Source organism: Microcebus murinus, chromosome 19 (assembly GCF_040939455.1).
Source record: "Microcebus murinus isolate Inina chromosome 19, M.murinus_Inina_mat1.0, whole genome shotgun sequence".
Taxonomy (NCBI): domain Eukaryota; kingdom Metazoa; phylum Chordata; class Mammalia; order Primates; family Cheirogaleidae; genus Microcebus; species Microcebus murinus.
The window spans coordinates 11,208,136-11,228,783 of record NC_134122.1 but is presented as its reverse complement, the minus strand read 5'-3'; the positions used below and the strand labels follow the sequence as shown (position 1 = coordinate 11,228,783).

The following is a 20,648-nucleotide window of genomic DNA, read 5'->3' as shown; positions in this document are numbered from 1 at the left end:
CCTGTCTCTTCTCTCTAGCCGTAGGCCAGGCCTTACACGCCCGCATGCTTGGCTCCTGGCATCTAGTACTGCTCTGAGGACACAGCAGGCAAATCTTTCCTGGGTGAGTAACTGTGAAAAGGCATTTCTAACTTGTAAAAGTTCAGAACCTATCCTGGAGGACAGAAACAAAATGAAAATAATCGTTGCACACAAATAAATCACAACATCCAACCTTCAGTAATTTATGGGTCCTCATAAAAAACCATAGTAAAATCCACGCCACGCGGCCAGCAGGGGCCCCACCCGTACTTGAATGGCGCGGGCAGGATCGTCTGGTAGTTGTAGTGCTGCTTCTGCTGGCTCAGGATCTGCAGCTGCAGGAACAGTTGCTGCTGCTGGAGCAGGCGGGCGTAGTTGGAGTCCATCTGCGGCTCGTTCTTCTCCCCTTTCTGGTCTGGTGGAATGTATTGGTGGTACTTCAACTTCTTTACCCGTGGCTTGGGATCTTTGCACTTTTTGCTACGGTGTTTGTCATTTGGATTCTTGGGATGGCTTTGCTATTTTTGAGAAAAAGAAAATAAGAACATTTAAATAGATGTCACCACATGAAATCTATTCTCCTGTGTGCCTAAATGATTCGAGATTAAAAAGCAGTGCACCTTAGAAACAGGTACAGCCGCTTTGGAAAGCAACATGCTAAACACATTTCAAGAGCCATGACAAGCCTGAGCAAGAGCAAGGCTTTGTCTCTACACAAAATAGAAAAATTAGCCGGGTGTGGTGGTGCGCACCTCTGTAGTCCCAGCTTCTTGGGAGGCTGAGGCAGGCACCCAGAAGTTCAAGGTTACAGTGAGCTATGATGAGGCCACCGTATTCTACCCTGGGCAACAGAACAAGACCTTGTCTCAAAAAAAAAAAAAAAAAAAAAAAAAAGGGCGCCATGATGTCTGCATATTTACTTTGACCAGGACATTTTCTCCTGCACCGTGGCTCCCTTAGGGTACGGCAGGACGCGCAGCCCGGCATTATCTACTCAAACTCAGCAGACAGTCACCTTGCGGCTCCTGCGCAGACAGGCTGTACGTGCTTACATAGATTATCTCGTAGTGGTAATATACAATGGGGAAGAAAAGTATACTTCACTATAACCATGTAATAGTAAAAAAAACTGGAGAATATTTAAAAATAGAAAAAGTGTCTCTAATAAGGAAGAATATAAAACTATCTCTAAGGAAAGTATAAAAATTAAAATACTGAGAAATGTAAATATGCATATGAACTTTTCAAAAACATTACATTTTTACTTTGAAAATGGGATGTAAGACCGTACGTCTCTCATCTTTTTTAAAAATTGTATTTGCTTTCTTTTTCCTTCCAGATATTTAACTTGACCTCGTCTTATGATTAAGAATTGGATGACTTTTCCTTGAATTTTTTTCTTCTCCTCAATTTATAAGTTCACTTTCTACTTTTCAGTGCTCAGATGATAACTTTGAGAAAAAGCCAGAAATTCAAAGAACGGGAGAGACAGAAAACCACCGCGCCAGCAGGGAAAGGCAGGCTGGCATCCAGACCCTCTTTGCGGTGCATGCTTGGGGATGCTGGAGAGGAGGCGAGAGCGGATTCTACTGGCACAGTTGCTACTTGCCGCCCTCTGGAATTTCTGGCTCCGATGCTAAGCAGCGGAAGACGGTGAAATGTACTGAACAGTGCTCGGCCACAGGGACCAAGAGCCTCCTCTCCAGGAGGGTCGAGGATGGGCACAGGTCCAGGGCACAGATGGGAGTGAGGACGTGCACTGTGCCGATCCGAAAGTCACTCTCTCCCCTGCCTCTCACAGGCGCTGCAGAGAGACGAGGCTGGAATTTGGGAGGTGGGGACCTTCCTGGTTTTGTCACACTTCTCAGGGCACCAGTCTCCTCATCTCAAAGGTGTGGCGAGAGGTAGCTAACTCTAACATCCATGTGTAGTTTTAAAAGTTTGTAATCTGTGTTCTGCTAGTTTTGGCAAAAGCCGTCTCTGAAACGACTAAACTATTCCTCAGTTTATTATCCTCCCCCTTTATTTAGACGGTCTAAACATAATTTTAAGAACTCTAAAAATGTACTGTATATTAAAAATTTTAATCTTCCTTGGGATTTATTCCAACTGAGTTATTTCAACCAAGTGAAATGTAGGGAACAGTGCCATAATTCTGAGGCTTATCTGAAGAACAAACCGAGCTTCATGTAGCCAAATCTGCTAAATCAAAAAACATATCTGCTTCTCTGAAGCCTTTAACCTGTCGTGTAACATATCTGGAATACCACCGAGCTGACCTTGCACACACAGTCCAAAGCCGTGTCACCATTAAAGACATCTGTCTGTGAGCCCCACGGATCTCACGTGCTGTGCTGAAGCAACTCTGCCATACCCCATTTCTCTCCTGTTTCGTCTTAGTGGCCTGGCTGGCAGCAGCGGAATTGGGAACTGCTGATAAAATGACTCCTAGAGCCTTTCTGCACAGCCCTAGCAGTTTCATACAGACCAAATTTTGTGCTGTTTTTCTTTGATGGCAGGACAATTTGTTGTAGGTGGTAGTTTCATACACAAAGGCCCTGGTCTAGCAAGTCCTTCCATAGTTTGGCTTTCAAAGCTTCGGGCTAAAAGGCAGGCTGGGTAACTCGGATCAATGCCTCTGTCCTCCGTTCACAGGGCTACAGACGGAGTCGCAGGTAAAGCCACGCAAGCCGGCGCGTCCAGGGTACCCACCTTTACCAGTGCTGGGCCAGGCTTCGCTGAGGACACAGTGTTCGCGGGGAGGACGGCAGCTGCGGACCTTGTGGGGGGCTGATCTGCAGTCGGAGGGGTTTTCAAGAATTCAGGAACTGCCGGGGACACTGAAGTAAACTGGTGGAAAAGGCAGAAAAGGGACGAGTCTATGAAATTAATGACTGTGAAAACAGAAAAGCTGGAATTACGGGAGAATGACCTCATTAGAAAAAAGTCCAGTAGAAAAGAGACAAAGGGAAAACACACGATTGCGCCTGAGACTGAGATGCTGGAGCGACGTGCTTTGCCTCAGTGGAGCGAATTGCTTGGTCTTTGTCCCAGCAGCAATGGACAGCTAAAGCTAAATAAGGTTGCATTGACTAAACTCTATTGTTTTCTCAGAAAAATGGTCAGCACCACCCTTTGGGGGCAGGAAAAAAAGTCCAAGACTCTTGTAAAAATGATCAAAACAATATAAGGCAGGGGTTCTCAAACTTTTTAAACAGGGGGCCAGTTCACTGTCCCTCAGCCTGTTGGAGAGTGCGGCCCACGTTCCACACACGCGCACTGTGGGCCTGGGATGAGCAGGCTGCTAAGCAGGACAGGCAGCGGAGGCAAAAACACCTGGCGGGCCGGATAAATGTCCTCGGCGGGCCGCATGTGGCCCACAGGCTGTAGTTTGAGGATGCCTGTTATAAGGTATTCATAAGGTTTACTTGCCATATAGGTCACATTGTCCCTGGCTAATTTAAATGTGACAGTCTTTGTTACGGAGCCTGATGAATCCCTCTGCCACACCCCAGACTCGGGGTCGGGCAGCATCTCTTCCTGGACACCTGCCCCAGCCATGTGGCTTACATGTGCTTTACAAGGTACGTTCCTGTTGCTAACCCTGGTGAGCACTCTCTCTAACTCTATCCCCCACTTCTTGCAACAGGAGAACTGCGGAATATAATCCGGTAAGATTGATTTGTTCCACAGACAGCGCCCTCTTACTTAAAACAAGAAGCTACTCTGTCACCCAGGCCCAAGTCAAGGATTGCTGAATCTCAATTTCTCTATCAACAAAGGAAGCTACAGGAGGCTTTGCTAGGTTTTATCAGTTCTTACTAGCAATCACTTTAAGTAGATTTTAAGTATTCACTTCCTGGAAAGAGATGTTTCTATTGTAATAAACCAATCAAATGTGTATTGATCACTCATTAGACTGACTTATTACCAGCATTATGTTGGAAAGGAAAATGTCTTCCTTTATCATTTTCACTTACTCGAACAACTCTCAAACTCATCACTCCAACAGGCAAAATCAGTTCCCTTGTTGAAGTATGTGGGTTTAAAAATAGCAAACTGTATTTTTCCTCCTTAAAATAAATTACCGGAAAACTCAGAGGGCTATTAGCAGCAAGAAATATGAAGCCTTGTGCATACTAGCTACTCAATAAATATTTGTTTAATTGACGAATAGACATTCCTCCTGGCTTTACTCATGCTGGGTCACATTCTCGGTCCGGCTGAGGCTGTGTGTGGTTACGCATTAATTGTACGTGCCTGTGTCAGCTCTGAGGTTTTTTTCCATTGATTTCAGCTTTGAAGTAATTAGTAACAGTAAGTGTTGACAATATAAAAGACTGACTTTGTAGAGATGGCTGTACTCAATTTCATTTTTAAGCAGAAACAAAAGGACTCATCCAAGAGCTGCAACACCTACATTCCAGGCAGACGTGTGCCCCCAACAGCCCTGCGATGCTGGGCTCCTCAGCGCGCCTCTGACCGACCACACCTCCTGGGAAAGGTGATGCTAGCTGATCCCTTCCTTCCTGGATATGATGTGAATTGTCTTCCTTTCGCTTTGCATGTTTTTCAGAAATGAAGGGACTTATCTCTGGGTTGGTTTTCACAAAAGGAAAAAAAAAACACTCGCTGGCTGTTATATAACTGGTATATGAAGCAGAATCAAATGTTGGAATTTTGAACTACGTTTATTTCCTTTCAGATGAATTCTGCTAACCTGGCAAGCTGTTTCACCAGTCCAGCCCCACTGACTGATGAATCTGAGAGCAGTAAGTGTTAATAATCTGAAAAATAACCCAGAAGCATGGATGTGGCATCAGTTGTAATATTTATGCAAATGTTTTGGCTGTGTTTTTATACTGCACCTAGCAGACATTAGCCTTGATTACTGACACTCTCATCTCATCAGCTCTTTTGGTATTTCAGTGTGACTTTGCTACCCAGAAAGCCATAGAACCTACTAGCATAACATGAGAATAAGCCAATGGAAATATAGTGATTGTTAACTCTACATAAACTCTTCTACATTTTGCCACCCTTTTTATTGTGCCTTGGAAAGACTAAAAACAAAAACCTCCAAAACTCCACTTAGACCATTTCTAGATGTGAGGTTCCTAGTAGCCAAAGTTATCAAAGAATCTGAATATTAGTGATTGTGAGATGACAGTATTCCAAAAAGGATTAAAAGAGTATCCAGGCCATATGGGATAATTAATCTGATTTTGTTCTACAGAATTAAAATCTTAAAAGAATACTATGTAAATAGGTCTCTGTGGCAACTTAAACCTAAGTTCACCTTATGTTCTATGAAAATTCAATTTCAAAATGATTCAGAATCATTTTCCCAAAGAAACAAAAAAGCTGCAAACTTTGCCTTGTTTTATTGGATCCGGTCACTGTTCCTACTACAGGGTATAGGTCTCATGATCTCCAGTTCTTCAATTTTCATCATAAAAGAAAATGTCAGAAAAACATGGCTTAATGATGATGTTTATACTTTAAATAAAAACTCAAAAGAAGGCACTTTCAATCTTAAAGATGGACTTTTCTTTTACTAGAAATTGCCATGAGAAAGTTCCGCTACAACAGAAAAAAATCAAAAAGCACATAACAACTCAGGAGTCTGCACTGGATCCTTCTGCAGAAAACGGCGCACTTGCCAAAGACCAATCATTGCTCTCAGGTAACTTCCTCTTTTTCATTTAGAATTTATGCAGTCTTGAAGCATAGAGACAGGATATCTAAAAACAAAGCTTTTTCGTACTGTAGGTTTTAAATCTATAAGATGTTTTAAATTTAGGATACACCAGGGTTCTTAATTAAGATGGCAATATGCAAACAAGAAATTCAAAATGGAATTATGCTTTAAATATTGTTTCTACATTCCAATCCACAGACAAAATGAACAATGAATGAGTTGACTATAAACCAAAAACATGTTTTGTTAAAATGTATCACCTAGTACTGACCATTTATTTCTGTAATATGTAAGTTTAAGCATTTCATTTTGAGAATAAGTAAACATTAAAAGTGAATCAATTTTGTAGCACAAAATCTAGTGGACATTCAGTTGGTACTTGATTTGCACATATCCCATTTTAAGTGTATTTTTTAATGATAGTAAAATATATATCACGTAAAATTGACCATTTTAACCATTTTTAAGTACATATGGCATTAAGTACATTTTTACATTGTTCTGCAACCATCACCACTGTCATCTCCAGACCTTCTCGTGTTCCTCTCTTCCACCACCCCCTGGCAACTGTCATACATGTGAGGGCTTATTTCTGGGCTCTCTGTTCTGTTCTATTGGTTTATATGTCTGCCTTTATGCCAGTACCACAGTTTTGATTACTGTAGCTTTGTAGTTAAGTTTTGACTTCAGGAAGGTGTGAGACTCCCAACTTTGGATTTTTAAAATTCAAAATTGTTTTGGCTTTTCAGTGTCTCTTGAGATTTTTTTATTTCTATAAAAATCATTATTGGGATTTTTTTTTTTTCTTTTTTTTTTTTTTTTTTCATTATTGGGATTTTGACAGGGATTGCATTGAATCTGTAGATCGCTTTGAGTACTGACATATTAAGAATTCCATGAACATAGGATGTCTTTCCAACCAGTCTCCTGGGCAAACCACACGTAGGCTAGAATGTTGGACATAATTTCTGTCTGTCCCTGCTGTCGTGAGGGAGGGGATTGGGATTTGAGCTGATTCCTCCCAACTGTACCATGCTGGGGAGGGCTGGACAAGGGTGAGTGAAAACACCGTGAAGTTTCCTGTTTGAATGTGGCTTTTTCTTAATTGAGCATTTGCCTGGTTGACACAGATCTTTGACTGGTTTCCAGAGTGCCTATAAAGTTATTTTAGTCAGTCTGTAGTTTATTTAATGTTTCCATGGGAGAACAAGAGCCTGGACCTTCCTATTCCACTGTTTTGTTGATGGGCTTTATCTTTTATTTTTTGAATGTTTATAGCAACTTTATTCGTAATTGCCCCAAACTGGAAACAACCAAATGTCCCTCTTTATCTTTTATAATGAGATTTTTCTTCATCACTCGTGAGACCGTGTTAAGCATATGAATACAATCTCAAAATGTGAGTACAATTATTTAATACTTCTAATTAATAGTTCTATTATAACCAATACTGCTAGAATTAAAATACTGCCACAAAGGAAAGGGGTGATCAGGCAGAGTATCGCCAACCTACTCTCATCATTAATGAATCTGTTATTTGTAGTGGTTAACTTCACAGATGGTTCATTCATTAATGCTGTGGACTGACTTTAGGAAACCTTAGAACAAATGTCCATCTTATTTTAAACAATCTATTTTACAAAGTTGTCATGTATTGTGTTCTCCCAAATAACATGGAATGTCTGTTACAAGCTTGGTTGTGACCATGTTGGTGATTCACAAGTTAGTCTAAGTAACCATTATAGGTCAAAATGTAGGAGAATAGTATTAGATTTACTATTATTCATTTTTGGTAACTGAGTTATGATGCTCGAGTATACTATGTGAATGGAAGAAATAATGTTAGATATCTTTTAAGTAATACACATAATAGTTGTCACTATGAGTCTTAACAGTACAATCTGCTGGCCTAATGAGAACGAGTCATTAGCTCAAATGGCTGCCCCTTCTTCACGCCATCGGCCCCAGGTAATACCTGTAAAGCAAGTAGCTCAGTGCCTGGCCCAAGGTAAGTGCTCAACAAATGTTGGTCATTATTTTTATCATCATCCAGTAAACATTTATATAATGTACTAGTTTAGGCAGCACATTGCTATTAGTCACAGGAAAATTGAGTTAAGAATTTGGATGGCACACAACTTCACAGCTAAGGCTAGAAACCAATTCAAAATCTCAATACTAAAGGTGGGAAAGCATTCTTGACATGTAAGTTATGTAAAGCATAACTGAAGGGGTAGAAATTAGAGTCAATGTCTTTGATGCCCTATTCAGGCTTTTACTGGTATGTATTTATAATAAAAGCCAAATTGGGATTATTTACTATATATGTTATGTGGCTTATCTATTAGACCTTGCTTATTCTCTTTGTCAGCTTAATTCTAAGGTTTCTATATTATTTGGCAAAAGATCATATACCTGAAAGTTACTTGATACAATGAGAAAAAAAATAGTTTATCACAGTCTCCTAAGCCTTTCTTCCTTGAAAATACACACAGTAGCTGACCAACCAGGTTCCTTTTAGCATTACTAGAATTTGAAAATTACAAAAATTGTCAGATCATGCTTAAACACCTGGGTGTTTATAATATAGGGCTTAAGAAATTGTGAGAGAGAAGAGTCTCCAGATTAAAAGGACCAGTGTAACAGCTCCTAGTGTGCACATAGGGCTGTTCTTAATTTTCTACAGCTTTCCATTGTTCAGGAGTTGCTTAAGCATAAAATGAATTGAGCTCCAGTATGTGATCCATTAATATTTTGGTAAATTCCTTTCCAGCTATACTTTGATCAGAATTAAAAAGAAAAAAAAATCCAAGGATAAGCAGTTTTAGTCTTTTGCAGACCACACAAATACATATTTCAAAGAAGAATTTTTTTATACTGTGAGGTCATTAGCATTTTAGCTGTGGGATTGCAAAAGAAGTGCCTGAATAATCTTTTCTTTACCTAGTGCTAACATGTTAATTCTTTCTTGGTAGAGAATGTTTCTCATATTTAAGTACTCTCTGTAGGACCTAATCCTCTGGTATCTGTGTGTTCTGAAAAAGAATTAAGAAGACTATATATCATAAGACATAAGGCATAAAGAAATCTCAAGCCTAATTTTCTCTTAACTAATTATCTGTATATATAACTTTTAAAGAACCTAAAAGAAATTCCCTGCACTGGCTTGAGCTTTATATCAGGTCAAGTACAAAAAACAACCAGGGAAGTTAGAAAAACATGTTTAAGCCATAGGATTAGATGGGTAGCACAAAATGATGATAAATCAACATGAAAAAACTTGGCTGAGTGAGGGCTCACCACTGTAATCCCAGCACTTTGGGAGGCTGAGGCAGCCAGCAGTTTGAGACTAGCCTGGGCGACAGAGTAAGACCCTGTTTCTAAAAAAAAAAAAAAAAAAGAAAAATCTTGGCTCTGGTAAACAAGAAGCAAAGTAAAATCTATGGCAGAGCTCTTTAAGGTATGGGCTGTGGACCCTTCCCTGTGAAGACACAAGTATAGGAAATTATATAGCAATTTGATGTTACCCCACCACTTACAGTACTTTAAACAAACTAAGAAACAAATCACACTAGTCCTTCACTACAGCCAATTTGAGGAGTGGTCTACAGTAACTCTTCTCTAAGAACACCCAAAAGATAAGACATTTATGTCAATCTTTTATTGTTTATAGGGACTATTTTAATAAATAGTGATGTGACTGATCTTTGGGGGTATAATTCTAAAACAGGAAAAAATAGATTGGAGACATAATTTCTTATGGTCGCTCATTCATTAAATCAATAAATAGCTGCTGTGTGTTCAGTATGAGGTTAGTAAGATAAACTGAGGATAAGCCCCTGTCTTGTAGGTACCTGATATCTAATGTGAAACAATGTGTTAAGACCCTTTCCCCTTGAGCTACCAATGTTAAAGTAATTATTAATATATTTAGGAAGACAATATTTTATATACATGGAGATGCCTAGACAAAGTGGTTAACAGTGAAAATAAAGTACAAAATCTGCCAAAACAAAACCTAATTGTCACTTCTAGACACAAAAATCCCAAAGACTTTACCAACATTTTAATGTTTCCCGCTGTGGTCGATTTTAAAAAATGAAAACAAAACACCTACAAGGTATTTACAGTGCTACCTAAGGATTATATTTCTTTGACATCAATATAGCATTGTTACCAGGGACATGCTTCTTTCATGGCATGAATAAAAGTATAATAAGAATCCTTGTCATATTCCCCACTTAAAATTCCCTGTATTAAGAGGTCTTAATGCCTTAAGGACAGAAATGATTTAACAGGTAAAGCTACAGTGGCGCCATCCCTGACTCTACGTTCTTTTTCTTGAATGCATATGTAGGGATTGTTAACATTCTGTAAAGTGGGTCTTTTCCCTTTGGCCCAGTTGACTGTTGATGGTCTGTGTGTAGAGGCAGAACTAGAACTGCAGCAGCACGAGGTCCCCAGCTCAGGAGTGACCCAAGTCTTAGTGCGCACTGCACTGGCAGTAAACAGACCAACCACATTTATTCTTCAAGAAACACTGCTATCCCTATTTCCCTTCAAGGGATTCTGGGATGTTAGCCCACTGGGCCAGGACTGCATCTGGTTAAAGTTTCTCACTTACAAACTTAGCCGGAGACCAACTTTCAAGAGTAATGTAAAAAAATAGTATAGTACAAGCAAAGGAGAATGACAATCTTTCATGTAGGTGGAACTGTCATGAAGCCATCAACAGGAAGATGGCTGAGGTGACAAAAATTCTGTTACTAAAAGCTAAGACCATGCTAATATCTGTCTGACATCCTAACCTACTCAGACAGTGGTAGAGAACCACCACCCAAAAGGATAAGTGGAGCTGCTTTTTAATGGTATTTACTTGCATACTTGACATTCTTTTTACCCTATTTTTAAAGCTCAAAACCAGGGTACAGCAAATATGTGAGAACACAGGAGGGGATGGTTTCCCTTGCTCTCCTTTTTGTCTGCTCAGACCATGGGCTTGTCCTTCTTCCAGGCCAGGGTCCAGCAAAGCTGAGGGGCCATAATCACTCTTGCTCTGTGAACATGGACAGAGAATCTCAATTGTAGCCAGCCACGCTACCTCTGTCAAGTCCGAGCTGTTAGGCTCTACTTTCAAATGGAAGGCGAACAGACACTTCTACAAGGACTGTGTCAATCTGCACTCATGGTGCCTAATTCAATTCAGTGTTTATTAAGTACCTTTTCTGTACCAGGCCCTGTGCTATACATGTTACACACACATGCGTACTCTCTCTCCAAAATAGCTCTTGTCCTCTAAGAGTCAAAGTCCTTTTCCTCACAGCCTCACATTTTAGTTGGCGGAGGCATCAAGACAACAAATTTCAGATCACGGTGACAAATGCAATGAAGAAAATGATGCTGAAAGACATGGTTCGTAACAAATAAATGTTCAGGAATGAGAAGAAATGCTGTAGGAAAATATACAAACATTTTTAATTCCCAAACTTCTGTACCTCTGTGAATCCAGGCCACCTCTTATGTAAGGGTTAAAGTAGATAATTGCTAAATTCCTTTCCAACTCAAAAACTCTATAATGCCAGGCTTAACAAGAACATTTTCTGCTGAATTTGACCACTCCCATTAAATTGTTCAATAGTTTTGACTTCTAACTAAACACTTGAAATTTCAGTAAACCAAAAATACTATGAGAGATTAAAAACAAATGTATAGCATAGGAATTTTAAAACCAACAGAAAAAAACACTTGTTAAAGAATAAGAAATGTAAATTTCTAATGCAATTATCAAAAGTTTCATGACATTGAATTTGGTAATGATTATTTTTGGTTATGACACCAAAAGCACAGGCAACGAAAATGGACAAAGGGGCTGTATCAAACCAAAAAACTGCATCAAAGGACACAATCAACAGAGTGAAAATGCAACGCATAGAATGGGAGAAAATATTTCATATAGAGAACTTTTACAACAGCAAAAATGACTGGATTAAAAAATGGACAAAAGGCATTTCTCCAAAGATGATAAACAAATGGCAAATGGCCTAGCACATGAAAAGATGGTCAATATCACTAATCATTAGAGAAATGCAAACCAAAGCCACAAGGAGATATCACTTCACATCCATGAGAATGGTTAGTACAGAAAGAATAGAAAATAACAGTTGTTGGCAAGGGTCAGGAGAAACTGGAACCCAAGTGCACTATTGGAGGTACGACTGCTATGGAGGTTCCTCAAAAAACTTAAAAATATCACTACCGTATGATCCAATAATCCCACTTCTGGATATATACAGCCAAAGGAATTGAAAGCAGAGTCTTGAAGAGATTATTTGCACACCTACGTTTGTAGCACCATTATTCACGATAGCCAGGAGATGGATGCAACACACTGTCCATCAACTAATGAATAAACACAGTGGGAGTATACATACACAGTGGACTACTACTCAGCCTTAAAAAGGAAGGAGATCCTGTCACAACATGGATGCATCTTGAGAACATTACGCTAACTAAGACAGTCACAAAAAGAGACACACAATATGATTCCTACTTTCATGAGGTACCCAGAGTAGTAAAATTCAGAGACAGAAAGTAGAATGGTGGTTACTAGGGCTTGGCAGATAGAGCAATGGAGGAGGAGCTGTTTAACGTTTATAGAGTTTTAGTTTTGCTAGACGAAAAAGTTCTGGAGAGCTGTTACACAACAATGGGAATGTACTTTACTAAACTGTACACTTAAATAGTTAAGTAAATTTTATGGTATGTGAAGATCTTTAAAAAGCAAGTTACAAAACCATTTGTAAAAAAAAAAAAACATGCATGTAGAATAGGAATAATATATAAGAATCTATTGCAAAAATTTAACAGTGTTTTAGATTACAGGTGAAAAACCTATTAAATTTTTCAGCATTTTCAGCTTTTTCTTCTGGTGAAATTTCATTGCTTTGATACATAAAAAAACAAGGCACTTTCTCTATTTAGGGATCAAAACCAGAAAGGTATACCTGGGCTGGAGTGCTGGTAGTCACAGGAGATGGCGATTCACTAACTTTTGGCTCACTTGGGGACGTGGCTGACCCCTGCGATTCCTGGCTTGCGGGCTGGTCTGGAGACAGAGCATCACTGCTGTCTTCGTCAAATGAGAAGTCACCCTGAGTGTGGGCATAGTCCTCCTTTCCAACGCCTAAAAGAAAGAAATGATTCTTGGTTTAAGTTGGCCTTTTGGCCTTGGAATATCAAGCTTAATATGAAAAAGAAGGATAAACATTGTTTCCTATGAAAATTTAGGAAGCTGGTTTAAGAAAAATTGAACATAACGTACTTCCCAATGGAAGAACACACCACTGCCTATGATGTATCCTTGGGAAAAAACAAATCGGATCTGAACTACATCAAGCCTTTGGGTCCAACTACCAGTTACAGGAAGTACAGGGGACAAGAATGTTTTCAGTGACACCAGGGGATGCAAATGTAACCAGCAGAATTCAGAATGTGGGTCATCCTAGAGGACAAAACAAGCAGTAAGGAACAAAAGGGGAGGAAGGACCTACCCAATAAATTAAGATTTAGGAGAAATATCAGCCAGAGGCAACGCTGTCGTAGACACTGGATTCTGACCCAGAATCCAACTGTTTAAAAAAGATGAGACAATGGGGCTATGCCTGGGTGTCTGTTGGTAAATTCCCACTTTAAAGAGCAGCCCAGCTATACTGATGTCTTCCCTTTTGGGGTCCATCTCTTTAGGATTGAATGGAATTATAGTTGACTATGCTACTTAGAATTCCTGACAACGAATTGCCTAAGCTTTAAATTCATGCAAAATATGAAGTTCCCAGGAATAATGAAAACTACAACAGTTTTTAAGATTAGATATTAACTTTTCAAAATTGCTTGCTGAATAAGCAGCATTATTCTTGAAATGATTCTTTTTGTGCTAAAGCTTGCCAGAAACAAAAAGAGAAACATCAGTAACAAAGTATAAGACCAAGATAAAATGGACAGATATTGCCATTCTTTATACTCATTTGCTATTCACCTTTGTGAAATAACATTGAACAAGCTATTTTTCTTTATATTTTCTAGAAGTAGATAGAAAAATAATGAAAAGTTTGTAAAAATATTAAACTAAACAGTGCAACATAAGTTTAACTTAGAAAACGTGATAATGAAATCAGAACATATGAATCTCTGTTGTTAGTAGATGCAAATCTTATAATACATAATATAATAGTAACAAGAATCACTGTGTTAATAAATTTCTAGTTAACCCCAAAAATAATACTCATGATTGCTGCTGGCCTTTTAATTAAATTTGTTTTATATAAAACTAACAGGTTTCTCTTTCTCCCCGAAAACAGTAAATTTTTAGAGTCTTGCCTATAATTGCTTCCTTAACACTGGAGTCTACAGGAAGGATGTTTTTCTCTACCAGCTCCATAGGACCAGGTCTTTGAGCAATCTTTTCATTCAGATCGTCTGCTAGTCGAGCTCTTTTCAACTTCATCTGGGTAGCCTGCAGGGACGGCTCTGCAAATGTTTCTAAAAGAGGAAACACAGTTTTAACCGTTACTTGAATTACTATTATCTTTTCCATAATGTTATTTCAAACCAACTGAATGAATTTAAATTGGTTTAATCATATTTATGTGTTCACAACGTATTTATAGAAGGAAAAAATGACCAAGAATGGTCCAATATGTATTTTATACTTTTTAGTCCCGGATAATTTTACCTTGCCAATACGGATGCCCACAGATTCAAATTAACATGACCTCATGCCAAAAAGGGTATAATGCTATTTTTGACTTATGGTAGGAGGGTCAAATTCACATTTATTAGGTATTGGGGATATATAAGGACAAACAAGACAGATGTGGCCCATGGCTCAAGAAGTTTACAGCATTGGATTTGGCTTCATTGGAAGTCAAGTTCTGATAGGGGAGACACTGCCTTTTATAAGTTCCTTTGTGGGGTTAATGGGAAAAGCTATAATTCCTATTCTTGGATTAATCCCTATGTGTCTCACAGTCAGCCATTATAATTAAGAATTTGGGTTTATTTCTGAATATGTATCCTTGTTAGGAACATTCAATTACATGGTAATTAACAGTTGTAAAGAAGCATCAACTCATCTACTTACAAAAGCATACAGTTGGTATAACCAACATAAAACTACTATAACCATCATAACTCCTTCATTTGCTTCATTCTATCAATTATGTGTGTTTCTGGTAACTCTCATTAACACTTTTTTCCATTGTTCTCAAAAATGTTTATAATTGATTAAAAATAACAATGTGGCATAACCCAGAATTCTGAGCTGAAAGTTGCTTGCCTCTTAAGTTATACAATAGAGGGTCTTTTTTTTTTTTTTTTTTTTTTTTTTTTTGAGACAGAGTCTCGCTTTGTTGTCCAGGCTAGAGTGAGTGCCGTGGCGTCAGCCTAGCTCACAGCAACCTCAAACTCCTGGGCTCGAGTGATCCTTCTGCCTCAGCCTCCCAAGTAGCTGGGACTACAGGCATGCGCCACCATGCCTGGCTAATTTTTTTATATATATCAGTTGGCCAATTAATTTCTTTCTATTTATAGTAGAGACGGGGTCTCGCTCTTGCTCAGGCTGGTTTTGAACTCCTGACCTTGAGCAATCCGCCCGCCTCGGCCTCCCAAGAGCTAGGATTACAGGCGTGAGCCACAGCGCCCGGCCTAATAGAGGGTCTTTTGAAATTCCCCATAAGTAGGCTCAGGATTAACTGATGTTATTCATGTTCTAGGCAGAAGTTCCTGGCTGAAGCCCAAGGCTCAGGGGCTGGTGAGCTACTCTGTAATACATCTGTGCAACTTCTCTATCCACTGTTTGGGCTATATGTTTGCCAAAAGTCAACCTTGATTGCCTGTGAAATAGTTCATATCTCTTGTGACTGCTATTGTCAGTACATAACGAAATGTTATGAGAAAATGATAAACTTCAAAATAAAATTATTTCTTGGAAACCTAAGTTAAATGCTTTGGAAACATGAGTCATTGAAAAAAGGATCACTGTCCAATTAGTTTGGGCAATTAATAACTAAAAAAATTTGGGGAAAGGATCATAAAATCTAGGATTTGTAAGCTCAGACTGCTTTTCAAGTATCTATCATTTTTGTTGCACCATAAGTGGAAACTGTAGGTGGTGTACACAGTGCTTTGTGCAGTGATGATGTGAATTCCATTCATTAAAGCCTTCCCCAAAGAGAGGACTCTAGCTAGCCCTGGGTTGGAATATTGGCAAATGAATGTATACTTCTATAAGTTAAAATAAAACGTATGTCCAGCTGATTTTATAGTTTTCCTATATAAACAACTGTGGTGCGATAGAACACTTCTAACCATACAGGAAGATGATAGTTGCGGAGAATCACTTGTAGGTTGATTTTTCAATGCTTTTCTTTAAGATATAGGTAGGATAGCCCTCTGTTTTTCCCCCCCTCTCCCATCACAATCCTAGTAATAGCACCAATATATGCTTTGGGAATTTTTTTCCCCATATATAAGTGGAACGTGGCATTTTTTTTTTTTTTTTTGAGACAGAGTCTCACACTCTGTTGCCCAGGCTATAGTGAGTGCCATGGCGTCAGCCTTGCTCACAGCAACCTCAAACTCCTGGGCTCAGGTGATCCTCCTGCCTCAGCCTCCCGAGTAGCTGGGACTACAAGCATGTGCCACCATGCCCGGCTAATTTTTTCTATATATATTAGTTGGCCAATTAATTTCTTTCTATTTATAGTAGAGACGGGGTCTCGCTCTTGCTCAGGCTGGTTTCGAACTCCTGACCTCGAGCAATCCGCCCGCCTCGGCCTCCCAGAGTGCTAGGATTACAGGCGTGAGGCACCGCACCAGGCCTGGAACATGGCATTTTGCTATGTTTCTATTTCTAGTCTTACTACCTCCCCATCTCCACAAACCTGAAGTTTAGCTGCTAAACCTCAGAAAATAATTTCGACTCTTGTCCGCCAAATTTTCAATCCAATCTAAATTGTTTGATGTTAAAATACAGCTGGGGGGCAGTTTTTTAAAAGTAATAAAAGATGACATTCTTTCTTATTTCAAAACTCCCAATTTGAGAATTATGTCCTTAAAACATCATTTATGGTTCATTCATATACACTGTTGGGTAGTCTTTTTTTTAAAAAAGCAAGTAAGATTCCTTTTGATAGGTAAATGTATTTGCCTTGATTTTAATTATATCAATAAAGTCTATTACAGTTAGAAGGCAAACTGAAACAGACAGCATTGTTACAACAAAAATATCCCTTATAGGTCAAGATATTTTCAGGCACAGAAGGAACTATTTATTCGGTTACTTACCAGTAAACTTGGAAGATTCACTTATCCCTGACAGCTGGTAGCTGTTCTACCCTACTACTGGAGTTCTGGAAAAGATTTTTTAGTCTAGTGGACTTTTGAGAACACAATTGAAAGTAGAGAAAGACACATACCTCTCACCTCCTGCCCCTGGAGTGAGGACCACATACTCAGATTCCTTAGATTAGAGAAGACCCCACTTGGGTTGTACAGACCAACTTGATACTTGGAATTTCTTTACCACATTTTTATTCCCCACAGAGTGCTTCTGACAATCTAATTCCCTTGTTTTCCTTGTTTATTATCTGTCTCTGCCACTGGAACATAAGTTCTACCAAGGCAGGCATCTATCTGCCTTGTTTACTCATTGGGTCTCTGGTGTCTAGCACACTGGCCAATGAATGAGCATCTCTAGTAACAGTAACCATTATCACCTACTGAAAATTTCATGTCTGGCCTTTAGAATATTGGTCCTTATGTTGAGCTACAATCTAATACTTTGTAATGTCAACCGAATTCTAGTACTAATCCTAATCAGATCATTAGGCCCAGAAAGAACAAATCTTCCTTCTACCTGACAGCTGCCTCTAAATGTATGGTAAGTTTTCAGATTCTTTTTGTATCTTCTCAAGGCTTAACATGCCCAAAACCATCACAGGATCAAGCTCCTAGTCTGCCTTAATTAGAGAAGCAAAACAATAAAGAAAATGTAAGTTGGGAGTTTATGGTGGAGGTGTTAGTTTTCAAAAACACTCTCTCTTTAGACAGAAAAACATTGTGGCCTGAGCCATGTGTTTGGCCAAAGATGGAATGGAACTGTCCCTACCAGCCTCGTGAGTGGTGAGGTTGAGTGACAGATATTTTGGTGGCGGGGCAAACTTATAATGGTCACATCAACCTGGATTGTTGCAAGTGGCAACAAAGAGAATGCTGGGTGTGGGCCTTGCACCAGGTAGACATAAACAAGGTCCAAGTAGCTGAAAATCAAGGGTTAGACTTGGGGGTGTGGTACCCTTCAGGACTTAATGAGCAGGGTACATGCCCCTCACTGATAAAGAAATCCTCTGGACCAAAAGTGTTTTTCCAGAACCGTATGGTAGAGGCACCCATGGTACTAGTTGGTGGGGAAGAGTCAGTCCATTAATTGGTTATTTGGAGAATCATACCTTCCCCATGTATCTAAAACAATGTTTTAGCTTTGGGTCTTCATGTTGCTATCCAATTTGGAGGATGCCAGCCTGTGGGGTAAAAAGTTATTAAAATGGGAACAAACAAATGGTAGAATTCTCACTTCTTTTCTTGAGAAAATGAAGCAAAATAATAAATAAAACCTTTACCTTCTAAAATGTGCATCCTGACAAGTTCAGAACGATCTGGTCGGCTCCGAATCTTGTGTTTCAAAAAGTTTTCGGTCTTTAAAGAAAGATAAGAAGAAAATCTTTTCATAAATTATTTATGATTTATCATGGTTAAAATTCTTTTCAAGGTGCTCCATTTAAATAAATTGTATACTCTTTATGTCATGTCTTTTGAGAGGAAGAATAGAAATTAGTACTTATAGAAACTATCCAATGCATGATTTAAACTGCAGCCTTCAAAATCTTACAGGGATTTGAATAGTATGTCAATATGTAATAGTATTTTATGTAATGTTAATAGTAAGCACTTTATAGCTTTATTTTAAAACTTGGCAATGTCGAAAACTCATGATTTTGATTTTTTTAATAAACAGATTTAGATCACTTTAATATCTAAAATCAATGAAATCTATACTTTAGGTCAAGTAAGAATTCACTTTGATAACAAATTTCTTAATGTATTTTCTTTCATTAGTTCATATCCTTGATCATATTTTCTTAATTAGAACTGTACTCAACTCAATTCAATAGGACTTTAAAAGGGGTTTTATATTTTATAAGACTCTAAGAGATCATTATTACATCTTGGGAAATTTTTCCTAAATTTTTGGAATATGCTTATTTTCATATTGCATGATAAAAATTTTTCTAAAAACAAATGAAACAAAAAGAATGAATGTATAATGGTCCCTTTCTTAAAAGACAGGGTCTCACTCTGTTGCCCAGGCTAGAATGTACTGGCAGCATGATAGCTCACTGTAATCTCAAACTCCTGGGCTCAAGCGATCCTTCTGCCTTAGCCTCCCAAGTAGCTGGGACTACTGGTATATGCTATCACGCCTGGCTAATTTTTCTATTTTTGTAGAGACAGGGTCTCACTCTTGCTTAGGCTCGTCTTGAACTCCTGAGCTCAAGGGATCCTCCCACCTCGGCCTTGCAGAATGTTAAGATTACAGGCATGAGCCACCACACCAGGTTCATAGTGGCATTTTTTTTTTTTTTTTGAGATAGAGTCTCACTTTGTTGTCCAGGCTAGAGTGAGTGCCGTGGCATCAGCCTAGCTCACAGCAACCTCAAACTCCTGGGCTTGAGTGATCCTTCTGCCTCAGCCTCCCGAGTAGCTGGGACTACAGGCATGCACCACCATGCCCGGCTAATTTTTTATATATATATCAGTTGGCCAATTAATTTCTTTCTATTTATAGTAGAGACGGGGTCTCGCTCTTGCTCAGGCTGGTTTTGAACTCCTGACCTTGAGCAATCCTCCCGCCTTGGCCTCCCAAGAGCTAGGATTACAGGCGTGAGCCACAGCGCCCGGCCCATAGTGGCATTTTTAAAGAAAATAATAAACACCAACACATGTGCAACTATGATAGAGCCATCTCAAGGAATAAAGCAAAGTTGAATGTAGCAACATTCTCTGATTTAGCCAAATTCTCCTACTCGTGGTCACAGGTAACACAGACCCAGTAGGGAAACACCTAAGGATCTGGTGTTAGCCTTCACTTGGCTGTCTTTCTGCAGGGGTAACAAATGACATAATTACTCCCCTATTGTATCTCTAAAAACCATTGTTATGCTCTGAAAGCAAGAACGTGAAGAAGTGTAACTCTTCCTTTATGTACAAACCTAGTTACTGGTTTTAAAAGAACAAAATTTGAATGTCATGTATTTTTTACAAACCTCTAAGATCAAACTACCCCCAAGTAAATACTCTCTATGCCATGTATCCTGAAAATACACTACGTTTTCGCTACTGACATATTTAGGAATAAGACTGCTACTTGTCCACAGGAACTTTAGAATAAAGGAGAGAGGGAGAGAAGTAAAACATTTTAAAGTAAAATTTCTTACTCTGGCTCGTTCCAAGCTTTTTATCTGTTCATGGAATGCCGCTGGGCTCTTCAAAGCTGTGAGGGGAAAAGCAATTGTTTTCACGGTATAGAGGAGTTCATACTTCATTCAGCCCACAGTTACGGTATACTATGTTGATAATCCTATTAGTTCACATCTACTGTGCCATTTATTTACTAGTTCCTTCATGAGATCTGCAAAATTTGAAACCTCAAATGTTACAGAATAAAAATTATGTATTTCACAAACAAAACAAGTAGACATTTTAAATAGAGTTACATCAGGTCAGACTATTGCAACCACTAGTCCCGAGGGAAATATTTGATGGTTCCTTAACTCATCTCTGCTCTTAAGGGCCATATAAGCTACTGGAA

The 20,648-nt window shown here is 38.9% G+C and overlaps 1 protein-coding gene across 7 annotated transcripts in view; it reads right to left on the bottom strand.

Moving 5' to 3' along the window:
- MRTFB (myocardin related transcription factor B) overlaps positions 1–20,648 on the bottom strand; it is a 238,293-nt gene that overhangs the window by 24,015 nt on the left and 193,630 nt on the right. For all 7 annotated transcript variants that reach the window (XM_075995119.1, XM_012736097.2, XM_075995121.1 and 4 more), the window contains 6 exons: positions 20,275–20,330; positions 18,400–18,475; positions 14,099–14,260; positions 12,727–12,905; positions 2,734–2,871; positions 292–539 (listed from right to left, as the gene is read on the bottom strand). In XM_075995119.1, coding sequence (XP_075851234.1) covers positions 292–539; positions 2,734–2,871; positions 12,727–12,905; positions 14,099–14,260; positions 18,400–18,475; positions 20,275–20,330 — 859 coding nt within the window. The remainder of the gene's footprint in view (positions 1–291; positions 540–2,733; positions 2,872–12,726; positions 12,906–14,098; positions 14,261–18,399; positions 18,476–20,274; positions 20,331–20,648) is intronic.